Consider the following 21,213-nt stretch of genomic DNA (forward strand, 5'->3'; position numbering starts at 1 on the left):
TATGTCAGTATTATTTGGTTCATCTGCTAATTAACATGGCTAAAATCATGTCAGACTAACAAAAACGCAAATAGATGGTGTTTTCCTGCACAGCCGTGTACAGACATGAAGCCAATTCTTTTTTAGTAAAACACCTGCCACAGTCAGAGTAGCTATTTTCAAATATTATTTTCATATTTCACATCACGTCAATAAATACGTTTAACAGCTGACTTGTTTCTCTCCCCATATTTGTCATTATGACAATTCCCCTCGAACAATGAACTAAATAACTACAACACCCTGCTAGCCCCCACTGCTGTCCTGGGGTGGTGTAGACAACCACATGTGTGGTTGGAAATACTCCAGTAAAGTTTAAAAAAATACCTCAAAATTGTACGTACAGTACTTGAGTAAATGTACTTAGTTACTTTCCACCACTGGTTTCATGTATGTGTGCCTACATGGACAGTGTACAGTTAAACTAAAGGAGGATGAAACCCTATAGGCTGATTTTGTAGTTTGTTTGAGATTTGATTCAGTGTATACACAAAATTGTTTTTGTTTTTGTTTTTTTCGAAATATTTTGGCATTATGTTGTTAACTCTGTCTCATTTATGACCAATGATAAGCTCTAAAATATGTTTCATTTGAGCTGGTCTTGAATGCTGTTATTGTAACACCTAAAGGAAACACACCCACAATTAACTTCATTGGCTTCATTTGTGTTTGTTAGTTAAAATGTGGGCTGTGGAAATTATTCTATAGACTCATGTTGCTAATGCTCCTTGTTTTTGTTATTCATTTTACTTTATAACTTGACTGTCTGCTAAATGTTTAACAGGCAGAACTGGCTAACTGCAAATATTAACCAACATTACAAACAGTATTTAAGCTAAGTCTGTAAATTAAATGACCAGCAAACATATAAACATAACAAAGGCAACTGCGTCCTTCTATTTAGTTTTTCTACTTACAAACAAAAAATATCAACAATCTTATAGGATACATTATACGACTGAGATCATAGCCAGGAGGTAACCAGGCCTCCAAAATCGATGACCCCCACCACAAAACTAAAATGTCTCTCAAAACATAAAAGAAAAGGGCATGCCATGAAAGAGCAGCGTGAATCGGTTATGTTTCAAAGGATTGTGCATTTAAAGTAATTTAGTTAGGATAAAAGTAGTAGCAGTTGCTGGAGATCACTACTAGGGGCTAGCTGATGTCACTTCCTTTGTGCAGTGTAACAACAGCTAGTTCTTTAGCCTGTAGTTAGTTAAACAATTAGTATACAATAACAAAAAAGTGTTAGCATAGCGAAGTCATCTAGCATTGCATTGCCAGATCTTCTGATACGTCTGAGGACTTCTAAATAAATGGTAGTTGCTAGAATGACAGTGAGAACAGCCACTAGCAAACCTGCTTTGGAAACAAACCCTGGCACTGCCCGAATACACCCTAAAGATTTGGGTTGATTCTGCAATGCAGGGGTTTTTAAACTCTCTTGTTTTCACACATTTTTATCAATGACAGCTGGGAGATTGTCCCAGCTGTTGAGTGAAGCGTTTAGAGACTGACTTTGAGTGAGTCGAGTCATCCAGCTCTTTTGACCGCTGCAGTCATAAAAGTCCTCATTTCCACACAAGAAGAGACAGCCACACTGACCTTAGTGTTCAGAATATAATATTCAATCAAATCAATAACAATTCCTTAAACACCACTGCAAAGATTGAGATCAAACAATAATGCTGCACTACCACTGGAAAAGTGACCAAAACCGAGTGAAGATTTCTGTTCATTTTCAAAACAATTAAGCTCTAAACGTACTGACACACATGCACCTCCTGCTTCAACAAATAAGAAATCAGTTTATATATGATATGGAAGGGGGGAAAAAGTACACGCTACAGTTTGGACTCCATTAGCCCCACCCCTCCCTGTGTAAGCCAATAGGGAACACAGAATGAATAATTTGCTACCTCTCTTCCTCTGACAGCCAGCTGCTCCAATACTGTGATGAAGGACCAATGAAGTGAAATGAGCTGCTGTCCCTGAGTCAGCTGTAGGCCATAGGCCCTATGGCCCTATGGCATAGGGTCACACTCTGGGTCCCATGTACATGCATGCATGCACATGTGAATGTCAGACTGCTTCTGAAATGCAGAGGCACACAGACGCATTCTCTCTTTCTTTCTTTCTTTCTTTCTCTCACACACACATGTGCACACGCGCACGTATGCGCGCGCACACACACACACACACACACACACACACACACACACACACACACACACACACACACACACACACACACGTCTGTAAATACCGTTCTGTGGCCTTGTTTGAGATGAATGTAGTTTGTAAATAAAGATTTCCCCTTGTCTTGAATACATTGCCTTGACTATTTATAATGTGTTAAAAACCTTTACGTATTGTTGACATATAATGAAAGCAAAGAAAACATAAAGGGAAATATGGTTGGCAAATTTGGAGAAATGAGCACAAGCTAGATTTTGAAAGTAAAGTTAGCAGTAGAGTAGCAGCAGAGGACAAACACACTTTGAGACAGTTCTTTTTTTTTTTTTTTAACAAAGAGAACATAAAACAGCCTCAAACAGGCCTTGTGTTAGGACTTATAAGGGCCTTATTAACTGTTAATTAATGTGTATTATCACAATAGTGTAAGGATTTGTGGCCAATGTAAACAACGTTATATCGCGTTAATTGTAATTATACCCACACACAGATCGCTGTCTGCTGATTTGAGGTCATCATCACCCACATCTTTACGTGTCAATATCTTCTCAATCATTTTGAAATATTCAAAATTAGAATCAGATGTAGAGTTTTTTTTTGTTTTTTTTTTTGGCTTTTATGCTGACAACACGTTGCTCTGCCTATATAGGCTATACAATTAACCACTTAAACACAAGCATCAGCGAAAGCTTTCCCCACAATAACAGAAAACAGAAAAGACATTAGCATAGAGCCCTGAGGCACTCTGGTCAACCATGTATGCGGTTTTAAGTGGTTAAGTGCACACCAAGATGCGTCCCTGTCCCTCCAGGGCTCTGTGTACAAGTTAGGTCTATATTGTGTCTCCACATCAACTAAAAGGCATTCACTGTGGGGAAGACTAATTCATGTTTTACTGTATAATCACACTAAACCATTATGACCAAATATGGCTATTTATGAAATACTTTCCGAAAAGTCATGAACATTCTTTTGTGATTACATGACAAAGTTTACATTATCATTTGCAACAGTGGTGTAAAGTAACTAAGTACATTTACTTAAGTACTGTAGTACAATTTTGAGGTGTATACTTTCACTTTACTGGATTATTTCCAATTTTCAATACTTTTACTTCTACTCCACTATACATCTCAGAGGCAAATATTGTACTTTTACTCCACTACATTTATTTTAAAACTTTAGTTACTAGTTACTTTGTAGATTTTGATTATAATTACAAAACATGCATTAACCACTTCAGCCCTACAGTACATAGGCCTACATTTCGGCCATTTGAAAATAGCCGATCTACAAGTTCACAATGTGAAATGGGACATTCTGCATAATGAGTACTTTTACTTTTGTTACTTTAGGTACATTTTGATGCCAATACTTTTGCACCTTTACTCAAGTACATTTTTAATTCGGGACTTTTGCTTGTAACAGAGTATTTATATATTGCAGTATTGATACTTTTACTTAAGTGAAAAAAATGTAGTACTTTTTCCACCACTGATTTGCAATGTTTATGATAGAGTGGGTCCATTTGCCTTGTTTAGATTGTCTCTTTGAGACAGAGAGCACAAAAGCTGACAACAGCAGAACTTACTCTGCAGAACAAGAGGCTGACATCTTTGCCTGTTCAGCATCACTATATCAGATATTCAGAACACAACTCCCCCGTGTGGCGTAACAGAGGAACATCCAAAACCCAAGAGAGAACATATAACCAACTGTAGCCTACAAGTAACAATTATTGAGCTATAACAACGGTAACAATATGCCACAGAGGTAGAATAATCAGGCTTTATTTATATAGCACATTTGTACATCATATGGTGTAACTCAATGCGCTTCGCAGAAACGAAAGGTTAAAAGAAAGGAAACATTTAAGGAGAGGAAGATAAAAAATCATTTAAAAAAACTGTTCAGTTCTATCAAAAATAAATGTAGGCTACAGTTGTTATGTTTTTATATTGATTAAAATGAACAAGACTTGGGCCTCAAGATTATTTTTGAGAAATAAGTTGTCAAATTTCTCCAAGTACTCCGATAAAGTTATTATTAGACTACACGGTGCTGTAGGCTATTACAGTATGGAGGCTATAGTCTATGACATCATGCATCTTTCACCAACTTGGGGAGAGTTTTAGGGGTGTAACGGTGCGCCCAGGGTGCTGTGTGCCCAGTGCTTAATTTGTGCCGGAGCAAGCCGGAGCTAGCTCCAGCACCTCTTTGATTGGTACCGGCACCTTTTTGTTTGGATCCGGTACCTCTTTGATTGGATCCGGCACCTTTCCCGTCAATGAAAATCTATAAATAAACTCTGTTTTTATCTCTGTTCTCTCTGTGTTTTATTTCTCTCTGAAGTGATGCCCATTTGCTTATTTTTTTATGCATTTTAATCAGGAAAAAATAAAAGAGGGGGAAAAAGTGATTTATACGGAATCCCGTGTCACACCACGCAATGCGTAATGAGTTGTTTTGTTTCCGCACCGGCACTGTCCGGTGTCCGCACTCAAGAGGTAAACAGGTGGTTATCGAGCAAGCGTTAGCCTACTGCTAATGTCAAAGAGACTAAGCCAGAGGAGTAAAGTAAGAAGCAGGAATATGGAGGAAGCGGGCTCTATGGATGTTGTGTGGGCGGTTTTCAACAGATAAACTGAAACGTAAGCACACGTTGTTTATTGCTATTTTCTGTTGTGCAGTGTTTTGATTAGGAGCGATGTTTGTGCTGTGAAATTATGAGTGTTTGGCAAGTGAAAACGTGTGGAGATGTATGGGCTGTAGCCGCTGCACTGTGGGCAAAATAAGCGCATCATTGCTGTTAACCGTATACGCACTCAGCATGGACAGTCACAGCGAGCGGCGCTGTTTGTTGTGTGTAGCTCTCTGTGTGTGTGTGTGTGTGTGTGTGTGTGTGTGTGTGTGTGTGTGCACGCGCGCGCGCGCTGCGCGATTGACAATGCGTCACTCAGTGTAGGCTTTATTTTTTTAAATAAAACTTTCAGTCCTAATTCAATTCCCCTCCATTGAAGGGAAACTACATGGAGTGAGGACAGGAGAGCCAGTGAGAGAGACAGGAGGGGAGACATTTGTCTTGTGGTGACGTGACGTTACAATTTATTTGAGAAGACAGTCAGTCAACAGCTCTGGGAGAATAAGATTACTGTGTCTAAATGGGCAAGCATATGATTCATGGACAAAACACACAATTCAATTCAATTCAATTCAAGGGGCTTTATTGGCATGAGAAAACATACGTTTACATTGCCAAAGCAAAACACACAAGACATTGGACATATTATTACTTACTATTTCTGTTACTCACAGCGAGTTTTGCTTATTACTGTACACAACTCTTATTTCTGTGTGTTAGCCACAGTGAGTTTTGCTTAATACTGAACACAACTCATATTTCTCTTAGCCAGTGAGTTTTGCTGTGTGTGCTGTGTATTGTTCTTACAGTTAAAAAAAATGGACCTGATAAATGAATGTTTCATTTTCTTTTTTTTTGATACACCACCTCTGATGTTGAATAATTCTAGTGATGTTTGATCATTTATGTTTTCAATTTCATCCTTGAAAATAGAGACATTTTTGGCTGCATTTTTCTTTACTTTATATTTTCATGCTTTTGTTCAATTATTGTAATTCTGATGTGGTGCTTTACCTGACACACAAAGACAACCTACCTGGTGTCATAGAATTCTGTTAACAATAAAAATATGATTTCTCGAATGTGTCAGTTATTCAGATTGATCATTCCAAATTGATAGATTGACTACCAGTGTTCTGATGGGCCACAGTATGTGCCAAATGTTACTGCTAATGTTATACTGGGTGAATAAATGTAGGTGAAAAAGATTATAAAAAATGCGGAAAAAACCTATGAAAAGGCACCTTTTTTTTTTGCGCGCGCGCGCCCCCGCGCGCACCTTCTCTTGGACAAATTAAGCACTGTGTGTGCCTAAATGTTTTTGCAGGGTGCATGGGAGTTGGAGGTACTCAGGGGAAGAGGAGACACCTGGACCTGGCCACAGTATAAAAAAACCTACAAGGCTATAAAAACCTGCCTTTTCGATGCATGGTTCTCCCTTTTCAGTTGTGTTTGATTGTATTCATAGCCTTAGTTAATTTGGGCAGCAGCATGTTTCCCTGACAGTTTATGTTGGTTAATAAAATCACCACTTCATGTGACCTTAGAGCAGGGCCATAACAGGGGATACTGCCTAGAAGCAGTGATGTAAAGTAACTATGTACTTGTACTCAAGTACTGTACTTAAGTACAATTTTGAGGTACTTTTACTTTAATGGAGTATTTACAATTTTCAGTACTTTTACTTCTACTCCACTACATCTCAGAGGCAAATATTGTACTTTTACTCCACTATAATTATTTGAAAACTTTAGTCGCTTTGCAGATCTAAATTATTATATTATAAAACATATATTAACCACGTTAGCCCTATTTCATACATAGGCTATTTGAAAATAGCCGATTTACAAGCTCATAACGTGTCGTGAGCTTGTAGATCGCTATTTTCAAATATTTTGGTACTTTTCCTTTGGGTAGTATATTTTAATGCCAATACATTTGTACTTTTACTCAAGTAACATTTTGAACACAGGCCTTGTATTTTTTATACTTTTACTTAAGTAAAATATCTGAGTACTTCCACCACTGCCTAGAAGGAGAGTGACCTGCTGGGTTCATCAGCAGTAGTGGTATGAGACAAAAATGCATGCTGGTGCCACAACCATCTCAGAAATTAACCGTGTGACACCATAGGCTCGGAAATAAATCCTAAAAGAACTATATATGTACATTTTTAACAAGTCGAGTTCATAAAAAATCAAGAGGGGTTTATTTGTTTCTCACTTACAGGAACAATACATTTTTATTTGCATTTTGTGTTCTTTTTTTGTTTTGTTTTGTATTGTCCATGTCCGAGTTCAGGGTTCTGACAGCACATGGGACACGTGTTCTGACAGCACATTATGGTTACGTTACGGTTGTTTTTGTACATGCAAGTTCATGTTACAATAGTTTTTGGGACCATTAACCACAAAACGGAAGTGGAAATTTCACCAGACCTGAGGAAGGCGAGGAATTTGTAAGCCAAATTGTGCAATATTGAAGCTGTCACCACAGAGGCACGCATACAGTGCATCATTTGATAAGTGCACTAGACATTTAAGAAACCATTGTGATGTTTACAAATGAACACACCGACACAACTGCAGTGATTTGCAAACTTTGCTGGATTGAGTCAAAAATGTTATGTATAACAATCAAGTGTTCAGAATGCTGAGGATGGGGGGGGGGTTATTCCATCAGACGAGAGCTATTGAGATAGAGAGAGAGACTATCGACACTACATAGCTTTCCGTTGTAAACAAAGAATATTCATATAATATTCAAAATTCAATTTTTTTTTCCAAAACCAACTTACAGTTGATTTGGAATTTGTTTAGGTGTGTTCAAGGATAACAGCAAGAACAAAGCGGAAGTAACGCTTGCCTTCGGGGCAATCACAACAACACTACTGTATTGTTTAGTTCCAAACACTGAATCCTCATAACGGTGCTTGCATCCTAGTGAGATCAAATAGGGTCGTAACTCTCTTTCAACGATTCTGCATCAGACGATTGATTCATTGATGATTCTCTTGGTGCTCTTGGAGTTGTTATTGGTGATGCTTGGCGTTAGCCTGGTTCCAGACCATAGACCCCGCCCACTCTCTGAGTGGACTGCTCCTCTTGGTCTGGTGTCATAATGTGAGCCTATGGCTTTTCACGGTCGAAGAAAAACCTGTCAAATCAGAGTCGGAGGTGGGAGTGGTCTAACAACAAGCCAATCAGCGAATATCTGCTAAAACAAGCTGTGCGATGACGTCAGATGTAGGCGGATCCGTGGATCTCTTGTGATTGGTTTAGGGAAATTCGAATCCCCTCCCCCTGGTAATCGCGGACACTGCAGCCAATGTCAGACTGCAGCTCCACGCAGCTTCAGGCTGATAATCAGGCTAGCTTGGCGTGGCAGTGGAGGGCCCCTCGCTGATGAAGTTGAACACGCTGCGCAGGGAGCGTCCAATGGTCTCCTTGAAACCGCGGCCAAGGCACACGTAGAGCAACGGGTTGATGCAGCTGTTTAAGTATGCCAGACAGACCGCCAGGCTATGTGCCAGGTATATGTTGGGAGCATGATCAGAGGATGGAGGGGTCCCCAGCATTATGAAGTCCAACACGTACAGAGGCAGCCAGCACAGGAAGAAGCTCATGGCTACGGCTACAATCACCCGTTTCATACGTTTGGTACGGGCCCCGCTGGACTTACTAGATGATCCCCCTGGCACTATCTTCTTGTACACCACCCAGTGGCTGACCACAATCGCCAGAAAGGGCAAGAGGAATCCAAACAGGAAGCAGAACGAGGTGATGATCCAGGCGGCGCTTGGTGGGCTGTACGACACTACGCACTCCCTCTTCAACTCGCCAGCTGTGATCTGATCGCTGTACGTGAACTGGGGGATGCTGGCAAGCAGGGCCAGCATCCAGACACCGACACACACCACGGACGCCTGCCGGGGCCGCCGGTGATTCTGACACCACACAGGTCGGATAACCAGCAACAGGCGATCCAAGCTGATCACCACCAGCAGCCCGACACTACAGTACATCACCATAAAGAACAGGCCCTTCACCAGGCTACAGGCCACCTCGCCAAAGTGCCAATGGTTATCGTGGGCCAGAGGCACCATGAGCAGCGGGAGCGAGAGGCAGCATAGGAGGTCTGCCACAGCGAGGTTGAGAAACCACACCGAGTTGACAGAGCGAGTCATCCGGAAGCCGCTCACCCACACCACCAGAGCATTCCCGGGAACTCCCAGCAGGAAGACAAGGCCGTAGCTGATTAGTAGCACTATCTGGATCGGTTCAATCTCAGGTCTTCTGAAGTCAGGAAATGTCACATTAATGTGAGTGAAACTCCTGTTGAAGCCTTCAAAGTAGTCGTCCATGATTTGGGCTGTCGTATAGAAAAAAAAATGTTAGTAAAATGGCATGACTGAAAGGTTCTACAATTACACTAAATGAGTATTGTAAGATGTTTTAATTATTTCACTTAATTTCAAGTGAAAGGCGTATCCTAATGTTCACTATAGGATAGTGCCATTTCTGTGGTTAACAAAAAAAAGAAGGGAAAAAAAAGTTTGATTACGATGATCTTACTAGATTTCAAACCTTTTTCTAGCCGTGGTTCTTGATGCAACAACCATGACTTCTATTTTAGCATTCTCTAAATTCGCTAGAATTGGCCCACCAGTGATAAAATATGTCCCAACAAATTATTTTGAAAATAATTTACAATATCTAACTGACAGTCCCACATAGTTAAGATATGGATAGCAATGGCTTTGTATTGATGAAACCGCGAGGTTGAACGCATAGTTGAACGCATAGTTCATATTTGCACTCTTTGAATGATGTGTTTTTTTTAAATAAACTAACCAACTGTGTTTCACATGCCTTAAACAATACACTGTTTCTCTCTTTTCTAAGTAGAGACCTTGAACCATAAAGAGCACCTTAGTTCAAAAAGAAGTATGACTGCCTGTCTCCAGATAAAATGTTATTTTTTAAACTTGGAACAAGTGACTCATTCAAAGTCAAGGATGGGGCCTGCACTAAATGATTACACAAGCATTTCTGTATGCACCTGTAACATTTGATTCCACATGCATTTCTATCAACACACACATATCTTAGGTATTAATTTTTATGTAAAAATATAGTTATTATTGTATTTAAGCTGGTTTGTCACATGTTCCAGGTCCTAAATGATGTGTCTGGCCCACCATTTAACCAAACTGACTTGCCGACCCCTGGCCTGTCCCCTAGTGTGCATTAGTGAGGACTGATATCCACAAGTCTCCAGTGTCCCACGAGGCCTTGCGTGAATTATGGGCATAGCTTCCTGTTGCAGGTCATTCAATTAATTTGAGTGATCTGTGTCAGTCAACAATAATATGGGAACACAACCTGACAGAATTTTTTTTTAAAAAGGATCAGTTTGCCTACTTATTCTACAAGATCTCCCTCCACACAGCTGATTCAAATTTATGATCAATGGCTCTTGACGTTTGCTCTTAGCAGTAGCCTTGTTCGTTGGACTGAACGATGTGAAACTGCACACACACACACACTCCTTGGAGGCCAGAATAGAACCTCTGCCCCAACTTTTTTCAGATTGGCCTGTTATAACGCCACCAGGAGGCCGACACATTTTTTATTACTCCTACAGAGTTTGTCCAAACATCACACAAATCGGTACACATTATCTCTATAGTCATGTGATCAAGACGGATCTGTCCGAGTTTTTCATATTCTATCAACATTGCTGGCCCACCTGACCTGGCAGAGACGTGTGCTCCGAGGAGCACTTTTTCTAGTTGTTGACTGATTTTGATCCCTCAAATGAATTGAATTACCGACAACAGAACAGTAAGTGATGCCCATAACTTTCCCCTGTGACACTCGTGGATACAGTTTGGAAATAAAACTGAAAAACAACATGGTTCCTAATACCTTTTTCAATAAGTATTTTTTACATTACCCTCACTAAGAAGAATAAAAAAAATAATAATCAGACCTGACAGCCTTTAAAAACCCTCTCAGTACTCCTCAATTAAACAAAGTTTTGCCAGTCCAGCCCCAAATACACTAAAATACTATGTTAAAGTATTTTTCCAATGTAAAGAATAATTGCATTTAGTCATGCAGCAAACAAAAGACAATAAACTAAGTAATAGTTTTTATGTTTTAACTTACTGCTTCAAAGTCGTCTTGATTTTGGCTCCCAGACAGCACTACAGAAATAAGGAAACTGTCCCTCCTTTCAGTCTGTCTCTCTCTCTCTCTCTCTCTCTCTCTCTCTCTCTCTCTCTCTCTCTCTCTCTCTCTCTCTCTCTCTCTCTCTCTCTCTCTCTCTCTCTTGCATATTGCTCAGTATGGTCATTGAGATATAAAGGTCATGTTACATAAAAAGAAACAGCTGGGGATGTATTGAACAGTGGTGGAAAAAGTACTCAAATGTTTTACTTAAGTAAAAGTGTCAATACTAAGTAAAAGTACTAAAGTATTGGCATCAAAATGTACTTAAAGTACCAAAAGTAAAAGTACTAAAATGTTTAGAAATAGCAGATCTCCAGATCTCCAAGCATTGTGAGCTTGTAGATCGACAATTTTCAAAAGATTTGTATACATTTGAAAACTTGAAATGGGACATTCTGCATAATTAGTACTTTCTACTTTTGGTACTTTAAATACATTTTGATGCCAATACTTTTGTACTTTTACTCAAGTAAATCTTGAATTCCAGACTTTTACTTGTAACAGAGTATTTCTATATTGCAGTATTGATACTTTTACTTAGTAAAACATTTGAGTACTTTTTCCACCACTGGTGCTTTATTTATTATGATACTTTTTCTGTGACATACAATATGTTACATACAGCCAGGTCTTTGTCATGCATAATCCCTCTGTAGGAAATTAATGCAATAAGCCACAAAGAGGTTGTGGTTAGGTTAGCTGTTTTAAAATCACTGCAAATCTTTACCTTACGTGGATTGTTTTTTGGTTTTTTTTAAGTCACCAACTATGGAAACATGCAATCATAGACATATCCCATAGAACAGTGGTTCTCAACCTGTGGGTCGCGACCCCCAGGAGGCAGTACAGCAACAAAACAATGCTAAAAGGATAATACAAACCCCAGGGGGCTTGTTTCTATTGTGGTCCATCAGTCATCATAGCATTCAATACATTCAATAATACTTCTTCATGAATGATCAGAATTTGGCGGTCAAAGGACAAGGTCAATGTGAGCTCATCAAACACACATGTTAACTTACATTTCACCAAAAAAATACATACATTCATACATACATACATACATACATACATACATATATATGTTTTATTAAATTCCTTCAACGTATTTGTTTAATAACCTACTGTATGTATTTATATATTTGATGAATTTAGACTTTGGACAGACATGGATGTATAGTGCAACTGGCTGGTGGACGCACACAACTGCAATGCAGTATTTGTAGTAAATTACACATTTCACATACTGAAATGGGAAGCATTTATGTGTGTCTATCATATTGCTGATACTCAGGATCTGATGCAGCCGAGTTTGCACTGTTAAGGGTGGGTGCATGTGTAGACAATGTAAAAGTGCATGTGGGTTGTGGGTTTGTCTTGAACTAAAACAGAATCGTATACAGTATGTTGAACATCGTTATTTCCAAAATATTGTTTGTAGTTGTGTGTGAGTGTGTGTGGACGCAGAGTGATTGGAATTCTTGACAAGATTTCATAATGAACTTATTTATTAAACAATAAAAGCCATCAGTCATATAGCATTGTTGTGATTTGGGGAATCACTGGGTGATCACTAAAACAGAAGTGATTTCACAACTTACATTTCACAAGACTTGAGGAAATAGAACACATCACACACAGGGTGTGTTCAGAGTCAGACTGATCAAAATAAAAGGTTTCTGGAACGCTTTATCTGAGGAAAATTAAAGACATGACATCCTCTATCCCGACAGTGGGGCATATTCCAACCTCGTCCAGGAGTTCTCTCTGGAAAAAAAGCTTGTGTTATAAAGCCTATTAAGAGGCAAGGTGCAATTTAAACTGTTGCAGAAGGTTGAACCAGCAGTCTCCAGACATTCTCACTTTTGAAAGCACTCCGCTTGGCCAAAAGAAATCACAGTCCAGTGCCTTTTAAAAGCCTTTTGCACTATGCGGTTGCCATTTGGATATTTATCATAGGTTTTGATATAAATAGGCGGTGCCTAAGTATTTATATTTAGGAGGACAGTGTGCACGTGCACTAAACTAAGCCAATTGTGCAATATTGTAGCCGTTGTGGAAGGCATAAACCCACACCACAGAGGCATACACACAGGAAATTTGATGAGTGCCGATATCACTTAAGCAACTCTGTGAACTCTGTGAAGTTCCCCAATGAACACACCAACAGAAATGCAATGATTTAGTGCCAGGGTCTTCAACAGGGGGTCCGGGACCCCTAGGGGGTCCTCAGAGCTACTACAGGGGGTCCGCCAAATTATTGTGTGATATGATTTCCTTTTTCGCATTAACCACTTGAACCCTAGCATCCCTTTTTTGAGGAGAACTTGCCTCGCGCTGCGAGGCGTTGTGTGCTTGTAGATCTGCTATTTTTTGCAAAGGGGTATATAGGTGTAGAGGGAAAAAAGAGCAGACCAAGTAAAAAAAAAAAGTTAATCTGAAACACAATTTTATACAATATAGAGGGGATCCCTGCTTCATCTCTCTCTCAGCTAAGGGGTCCTTGGCCTGAAAAGGTTGAAGACCCCTGAGTTAGTGCATGTTTCTTGTTGGATTGAGTCTAAAATGTGTATAAAATGATTTGTACAGAATGCTGATGAATGCCAGTTATCATATGCTTAACACACTGAGTGGGTATAAGCTAATCGAGGTCTCCCTTCCCCTCGCCCTACTTGACTAATACATCAGACAACAGTCATGAAATTACTGGTTCCCGTGCTCTTGGAGTTGTTATTGGTGATGCTTGGCCTGGCAGTGGAGGGCTCCTCGTTGATGAAGTTGAATACGCTGCGCAGGGAGCGTCCCATGGTCTCCTTGAAACCGCGGCCAAGGCACACGTAGAGCAACGGGTTGATGCAGCTGTTCAAGTATGCCAGACAGACCGCCAAGGTATGTGTCAGGTAGATGCTGGGGTATTCATCAGAGGATCGAGGGGTCCCCAGTAATATGAAGTCCAACACGTTCAGAGGCAGCCAGCACAGGAAGAAGCTCATGGCTACGGCTACAATCACCCTCACCATACGTTTGGTACGAGCCCCGCTGGACTTACTAGATGAGCCCCCTCGCACTGCCTTCATGTACACCACCCAGTGGCTGACCACAATCACCAGGAAAGGCAACAGGAATGCAAACAGGAAGCGAAGCGAGGTCAAGACCCAGGCGCTTTCTGGGGTGTTCGATATTACGCACTCCCACTTTGATCTTTGATCCTCGCCAGCTTTGATCTGCTCGCTGTGCGCAAACTCGGGGATGCTGGCGAGCAGGGCCAGCATCCAGACACCGACACACACCACGGACGCCTGCCGGGGCCGCCGGTGATTCTGACACCACACAGGTTTGTAAACCAGCAACAGGCGATCCAAGCTGATCACCACCAGCAGCAGGACACTGCAGTACATCACTAGGAAGAACAGGCCCTTCACCAGGCTACAGGCCACCTCACCAAAGTGCCAATGGTTATCGTGGGCCAGAGGCACCATGAGCAGCGGGAGCGAGAGGCAGCATAGGAGGTCTGCCACAGCGAGGTTGAGAAACCACACCGAGTTGACAGAGCGAGTCATCCGGAAGCCGGTCACCCACACCACCAGGGCATTCCCGGGAACTCCCAGCAGGAAGACAAGGCCGTAGCTTAATAGTAGCACTATCTGGAATGGTTGAATCTCAGGTCTTGTGAAGTCAGGAAATGTCACATTAATGTGAGTGAAATTCGTAAAGTCGTAGTCATCGTAGTTGAAGTCTTCCATGATTTGGGCTGTCTTATTGAAAAAAGATGTGTTAGTAAAATGGCATGAAAGGTTCTACTATTACATTAAATGAGTGTTGTAAGATGTTTTAGTAATTTCACTTCATTTCAAGTGAAAGGCTTATCCTCATGTTAACTAATAGGATGGTGCCATTTCAGTCTACTTATGTCTCAGTGGCAGGCTGTGGATAGTTTGACATTTTAGTAAAAAAAATGTTTTTAACGATGATCTTATCAGTGAGGTTTTCACACCAGATTTTAAACTTCTATTTTTCCTTGATGCAACAACCATGGCTATACGGTTTGATCATACTAATGCAACGGGAATAGAAATGCTGTACTTTCCATTAACTTGAAATGGCTACTGATAATTTAATCAGCAGGTACATTTTCAAGCTATCAAGCTAAGCCACTGAGATGCAAAGTAGAGAGAAATAGCACCATCCTATTGACGAATCCACCTATAGATTCCTATAGACACCTATAGACCATCCTATAGACGAATCACTTGCTCCCCTGGCGCAATCGTAACTGCGCTGTTAGAATGCACACTGCAGCAGGAGTCTGACCCCGCAGTAAGGACTGACCATTAGTGAGGACCAATATATCGACAAATTGTCGATGTATCGGTTACCTTTCTCAATAGGTAATTTTACATGGCCCTCAGCTGCATAAAAATACAATAAAAATGAACTAAACACTACATCTGATCTGTGCATGTAGTGCTAAATACTACATTTGCGCATGTAGTGGCCATAATACTACAGTTGCCTTAAAATCAAACTGACCAGCCTTTTCTTTATATCGTGTCAAACCTTTCAGTTTTCCTATTATGTCTCAATAATACCTCTCCCACATAAAGGCACTACATTAAAGGGGCTACACCATGAATTAAAAACATATATATTATATATAAATATTGCCCCCTAATACGTTTTAAACAGGTTGTAAGCCTAAAAAACATCCAGATATTAGTTTAGTTTTTTTTTTTTTTAGCCCAAAAAATACTAAAAATCTAAAAAAAAAATGAAATTCATGGTGTAGCCCCTTTAAAGTATTTGTGTTTTATAAACAATCATTTCATTGAGTCATGCAGAAATTAAAAGACAACAAATGAAGTCTTATTCTTAATGTTTTAACTTACTTCTTCCAAAGTAGTCTTGATGTTGGTTCCGCACAGCACTGCAGAGATTAGGGAACTGTCTTTCTGTTTAGAAACATTTAAACAAAGAACACACGCGACACGCCCCCTTGGATATTGCTCATTGAGATATAAAGATGTGTTGCAGATAAAGGAACCGCTGAGAAGGCATTAGTAGATGCAAACCAAACAGCAGTAGTGCTTCAACACTATAAGTATACAACATATCACCCATGTGTGTTTAGCCCCATTTAAAGCTACAATCCGTAAATCAAGAGGTAATCCCTCTTTTGCTACTTCTTTTAGAAGTAATTTCCCCACCTTTACCCTAATACTAAAATTGATGAACCCTCCTAGGGTCTTCGGGTCATTTTGAATCGCTTTTCAATTTTTAACATCAAGGAATGGTATGTTTTAAAAAAAGAAATTCTCAAAATTCTCATTTCTTTCTGTGAAAATATTAGACGTATTGATACTTTCTACTACATAATTTGCTCATCATTACTAAGAACATTACTAACAATTGAATCTTTATTTGTTAATATCTCTGCCAGGCCGGGACGGCCAAAAGCGAGGGATTATGTTTTCACTCCTTCTGTCTGTCTGTGAACAGCTAATCTCAGGCACCGCTGGACCAGTCAGCGTGAAACTTTACATGCAAGTGACATGGAAGAGGCCTAGGAAGAACCTCAACCCAAAATGTTTCACATCGGCCTGTTATAAATAGCGCCACCATTAAACAGATTTTAGCAAAACACTTTTTTGGTTTTACTATATAGATTTTGTCCAAACTCCATGCCAGTCGGTACACATGATCTCTAAAGTCATTTGATCAAGACCTATATGTCAATTTTTTTCATTTTCCATTCTGATTGGCTACGATCGGTCCGTTTTGCACAAAATGCTACAAATAATGCTGTGAAACTTTGCATGCACATTGCCTGAGATTAGCTGTTCACATTTGAAAAAAGACACATGCATAGTCACATCAAGGCAGATATAGTTATGCTGAATTATACACCAAAATGAGATGACTTAGTCAAAGTGCTTTAATCATAATGATATTCTTTCTGTGACGTACAATATGTTCAGAAATGTGATGTCCAGCTGTACATTGTCATCGTGATAAAACAGGCTTATTACACAGAATCTGCCTTATAGCATGGTCATTAGTGTGCTACTGTATATGTACCGGTTGAAAGTCTGAATTGTATCATTCGCTTTGACAATATTTAAATAATACGCCCAACAAAAGCACAAATTAAAACAAGCCTAAAGTGTGAAGAATATGCTTATAGGACACAATTACTAACCATGTGGAACAACATGTTTTATCATAGGAAAATGGATGTTTGTGAATACAGTTATTGCATTGAGCACACACTAATGCAGAATGATGAGTCCATATCCCATGTTGTGGTAGAGATACAGTATATCGTGACAAAACCCTTAAGGCACTGACACGATGAATGTGTCAGTGACGCTGTCAGTGTGTATGAGGAAATGAGAAAAAAAACATCAGCAAAATTTTGAAAAAACAATGGCAATGACATTCATACACAGCATTCTCCTCCACACTGTGTGTGTGTGTGTGTGTGTGTGTGTGTGTGTGTGTGTGTGTGTGTGTGTGTGTGTGTGTGTGTGTGTGTGTGTGTGTGTGTGTGTGTGTGTGTGTGTGTGTGTGTGTGTGTGTGTGTGTGTGTGTGTGTGTGTGTGTGTGTGTGTGTGCGCGCGCGCGACATGTTCATGTCTATGTCTGATTCATTTATGTGCATCCGTGGTTCATAAGATTTGTGCGTTTCCTGTCAAGAAAGCATTTTCTTGTGACTTTTGATATGCATCAGTCCGCCGCCTATATGTTCCCCACCCACACACACAGAATGGATTTAACATGATACATAACATCTACACTAGTGGTTCTCAAAGTGGGGTCCGGGGACCACCAGGGGTCCTCGAGGGGGTTCCAGGGGGTCACCAGCAAAATTAGTTAATATAGTCTTAACTAAGATCAGTTTAACTACTTTAACCCTATATACTGTGCAGTGTAAACTGCAAGCTCGAGTTTGTAGATCTGCTATACAAAAAAGTACTCAAGAATGTGAAAGATTTCAAATATTTTTAAAACATTTTTACAACACAGATCTTGTATGGGGGGTCCCTGGCACAATACCTTTTCAGATGGGGGTCTGCGGCCAAACATAATATATATGAATTTCCGGGGGTCCTTGACAAGAAAAGGTTTGAGAACCACTGATCTAAAGACTGATATTTGTAGTGGTGTAAAGTAACAAAGTACAATTACTCAAGTACTGTACTTAAGTACAATTTTGAGGAACTTTTATTTTACTGGAGTATTTCCGATTTTCTGAACTTTTACATCTACTCCACTACATCTCAGAGGCAAATATTGTACTTTTACTCCACTACAACTATTGAAAACTTTAGTTACTAGTTACTTTGTAGATTTTGATTATTATTACAAAACATACGCTAACCACTACAGCCCTATTTCGGCCTTTTGAAAATAGCCGATCTACATGCTCACAATACGACGCATTGTGAGCTTGTAGATCGGCTATTTTCAAAAGATATTTTTAATACATTTTGAACTTGTGAAATGGGACATTCTGCACAAAGTACATTTTGAATTCTGGACTTTTACTTGTAACAGAGTATTTCTGCATTGCAGTACTTGATACTTTTACTTAAGTAAAACATGTGAGTACTTTCTCCGCCACTGGCTATTTGTCCATTCCGATAGGGATCTACTCCATGAGCAACCATTGAACCCATTATATAAGGAGAGTCCTTGTTGGGATGAAGTCAATCAGTTCAGGGCTGGAGCAGGAGGAAGAGTCGGGGTGTCATCTCTAAACGCATCAGACTGCAGGTCTACAGGGGGAAGAAAAACAGATGAAACACCCTTAATTAATCACTGGACTATCTAACCAATCAATCGATGTTTCACTTTGCAAGAACATTTTCATATTTTACACTTTGATATGTATCAGTAGGCTACAATAGCAGTCAACCATCCATCACTAGCTGCCTGCACTTTCTGATCATTATCATAATCATAATCATTTATGAATGAAATTAAATTCAAATGTTATACCTAAGCAAACTATCACTTCGACTGCAAGAACAGCATCAGCGGAAGCTGTAGTTTACTGTACACTGGATGTAGAAAATCCCCTCCTGCCCAGGCCCAGCCCTAGGTGGGAGGAGCCAGACTGGGCAGTTGCCTAATTTCTAACACACCTGCACCGATTGTAATTATCACCACCTGCACCCAATTACAAGAGCACTCACTTGGTGCATTTGTTTGAGAAGCATGCAGTTTAGTTTGTCTAGTTTCCTGTGTTCTATTTTCCTGTGTTCTTATTTTGATGCATTACTGAGTAAAGGTCATTTCAGATGGGAAGGGCCGATGTGCCTATGTAATTCATTTTCAATGAGAGGGCAGGCGGGCGATTATTTGGGACGCGCGGAGAAGTTGAGGGGCGGTGAGGCGAGCGGGCGCGGTCCCGTGAAATGTGCGAGCTCGTGCTCATTTGTGCACACGTGCGGGGGTGCCAAGAGCTAGCCTGGTTCCAGACAAATCTGGCATTGCAAAATTGCATTGCATTTTGCCCTAGGCTAGGGGAAAACACCCTACGATTACAACACTGGATAAAACTCTTTAAAAATAGAAGAGGGAAACAGAGAGAGGGAGGAGGAAGAAGAGTAGTAGTCATAATAGGAATATAAATATAGACACGAGTTGAGTAACAACCATGAGAGAGGTGACTATAGACCAATTATTTGTTTACTAACATTGAGACTGGACGCACAGGTGATTGATTCACGCAATCAATTCCCAACCTGTTGTTTCGGGGTGCGCTGGTTTCAGCACACCCCAACCCCTCTTGTGTGTTGGCTAGTGAGGCGTGTCCTAGCGAGACCTGACAGAATGGGTTTCATTGCACGCATACTGGTTCTTATCAGTGTGATGTCGTCTGTTAAGGGGTCTATAAAGCCAAACGGAGGGAGCACTCCATAAGTCTGACCCATGTGAATGTTATTTTGTTTTTTAACCTTTTATTTACATTGAATGAACTCACCGATGAGTGTCAGACTTGGCTGGTGGTTGAGGATCACCGAGGAGGAGGTCTCCACCTCCTCGCCCTCCTCCTCTCCCCAGTCGGCGATGTTGGCCGGCGGGATGCACTGCTCCAGGAACAGGTCCTCGTCCTCCAGGTCCACGTTCTCCGGAGGCCAGCGCAGCTCTCCGCTCTCCACCTCGCTCACGTCCGTGGGCTCCACCACGATGGAGGGCAGGCGCTCCTTGGCGCTGTCGTGCACGGCGTGCGTGAGGCAGTTGGCGGAGCAGCACTCGGGGTCCAGGACCACCTCGATGGGGTCGGGGAAGATCTGGAGATGGTGAAAGGTTGCAATGATTGAGGGTGACATGGGCAGTGGGGTAAAGCAACTAAGTACATTTACTCAAGTACTGTACAATTTTGAGGTAGCCTACTTTTACTTATTTCAAATTTTCAGTACTTTTACTTCTACTCCACTACATCTCAGAGGGAAATATTGTACTTTTATTACAATACAAATGTATTTGAAAACGTACTAGTTACTAGTTACTTTTCAGAATGATTACATTATAAAACATACATTAACCACTTTAGCCCTATTTTATACCTAGGCTATTTTCAAACATTATAGTAGCTGCTTTTACTTTTGGTACTTTAAGTACATTTTGATACCAACTACTTTTGCACTTTTACGCAAGTACATTTTAAATTCCGGACTTTTACTTGTAACGGAGTACTTCTACATTGCAGTATTGATACTTTTACTTAAGTAAAACATTTGAGTATGTTTTACACCACTGGACATGGGCCCCATGGTGATTCATATGATGGCATTGGTTGATGTCAAAAACAGATGTTTTGTTTTATTGCCTACATTTACATTGTGCATCAATTTGGTCTTGATAGAAGATACCTGTTTGCAAGCAATTCACACGTGCTGATTCAAAAACATTGTTCATTTTGACATATAGGACATGAGAATAACAATATTTGTTCAGTGTAGATGAAACGTACAAAAATGCCATATATTGTCATATGTTACGGAAGTGATGGAACTTACTTGAAAGGGCAACATATTGTCTTTCCTGTCCATGTCTTCCATGTATTCTTGTCCAGTCATCTCCATCCCTCTG

At 40.3% G+C, this 21,213-nt stretch overlaps 2 protein-coding genes across 2 annotated transcripts; both read right to left on the minus strand.

Annotated features, from left to right (window-relative positions):
- Positions 1–7,936: 7,936 nt before the first annotated feature.
- c5ar1 (complement C5a receptor 1) lies at positions 7,937–11,110 on the minus strand. Its single transcript, XM_084064322.1, has 2 exons — positions 11,053–11,110; positions 7,937–9,250 (listed from the first exon to the last, which is right to left on the minus strand). The coding sequence occupies exon 2, from the start codon at positions 9,240–9,242 to the stop codon at positions 8,250–8,252; it is 993 nt and encodes a 330-aa protein (XP_083920448.1). The 5' UTR covers positions 9,243–9,250; positions 11,053–11,110; the 3' UTR covers positions 7,937–8,249.
- Positions 11,111–12,611: 1,501 nt separating this feature from the next.
- LOC311050982 (C5a anaphylatoxin chemotactic receptor 1-like) lies at positions 12,612–16,028 on the minus strand. Its single transcript, XM_084065281.1, has 2 exons — positions 16,002–16,028; positions 12,612–14,870 (listed from the first exon to the last, which is right to left on the minus strand). The coding sequence occupies exon 2, from the start codon at positions 14,856–14,858 to the stop codon at positions 13,800–13,802; it is 1,059 nt and encodes a 352-aa protein (XP_083921407.1). The 5' UTR covers positions 14,859–14,870; positions 16,002–16,028; the 3' UTR covers positions 12,612–13,799.
- Between the last annotated feature and the right edge of the window lie 5,185 nt (positions 16,029–21,213).

The sequence above is a fragment of the Gymnoscopelus microlampas genome (assembly GCF_963454915.1).
Source record: "Gymnoscopelus microlampas genome assembly, chromosome: 8".
In the NCBI taxonomy this organism is placed as follows: domain Eukaryota; kingdom Metazoa; phylum Chordata; class Actinopteri; order Myctophiformes; family Myctophidae; genus Gymnoscopelus; species Gymnoscopelus microlampas.

Excerpts from the sequence above, each read along its gene's own strand:
- c5ar1 (XM_084064322.1), bottom strand. The coding sequence starts at position 9,242 with ATGGACGACTACTTTGAAGGCTTCAACAGGAGTTTCACTCACATTAAT.
- LOC311050982 (XM_084065281.1), bottom strand. The coding sequence starts at position 14,858 with ATGGAAGACTTCAACTACGATGACTACGACTTTACGAATTTCACTCAC.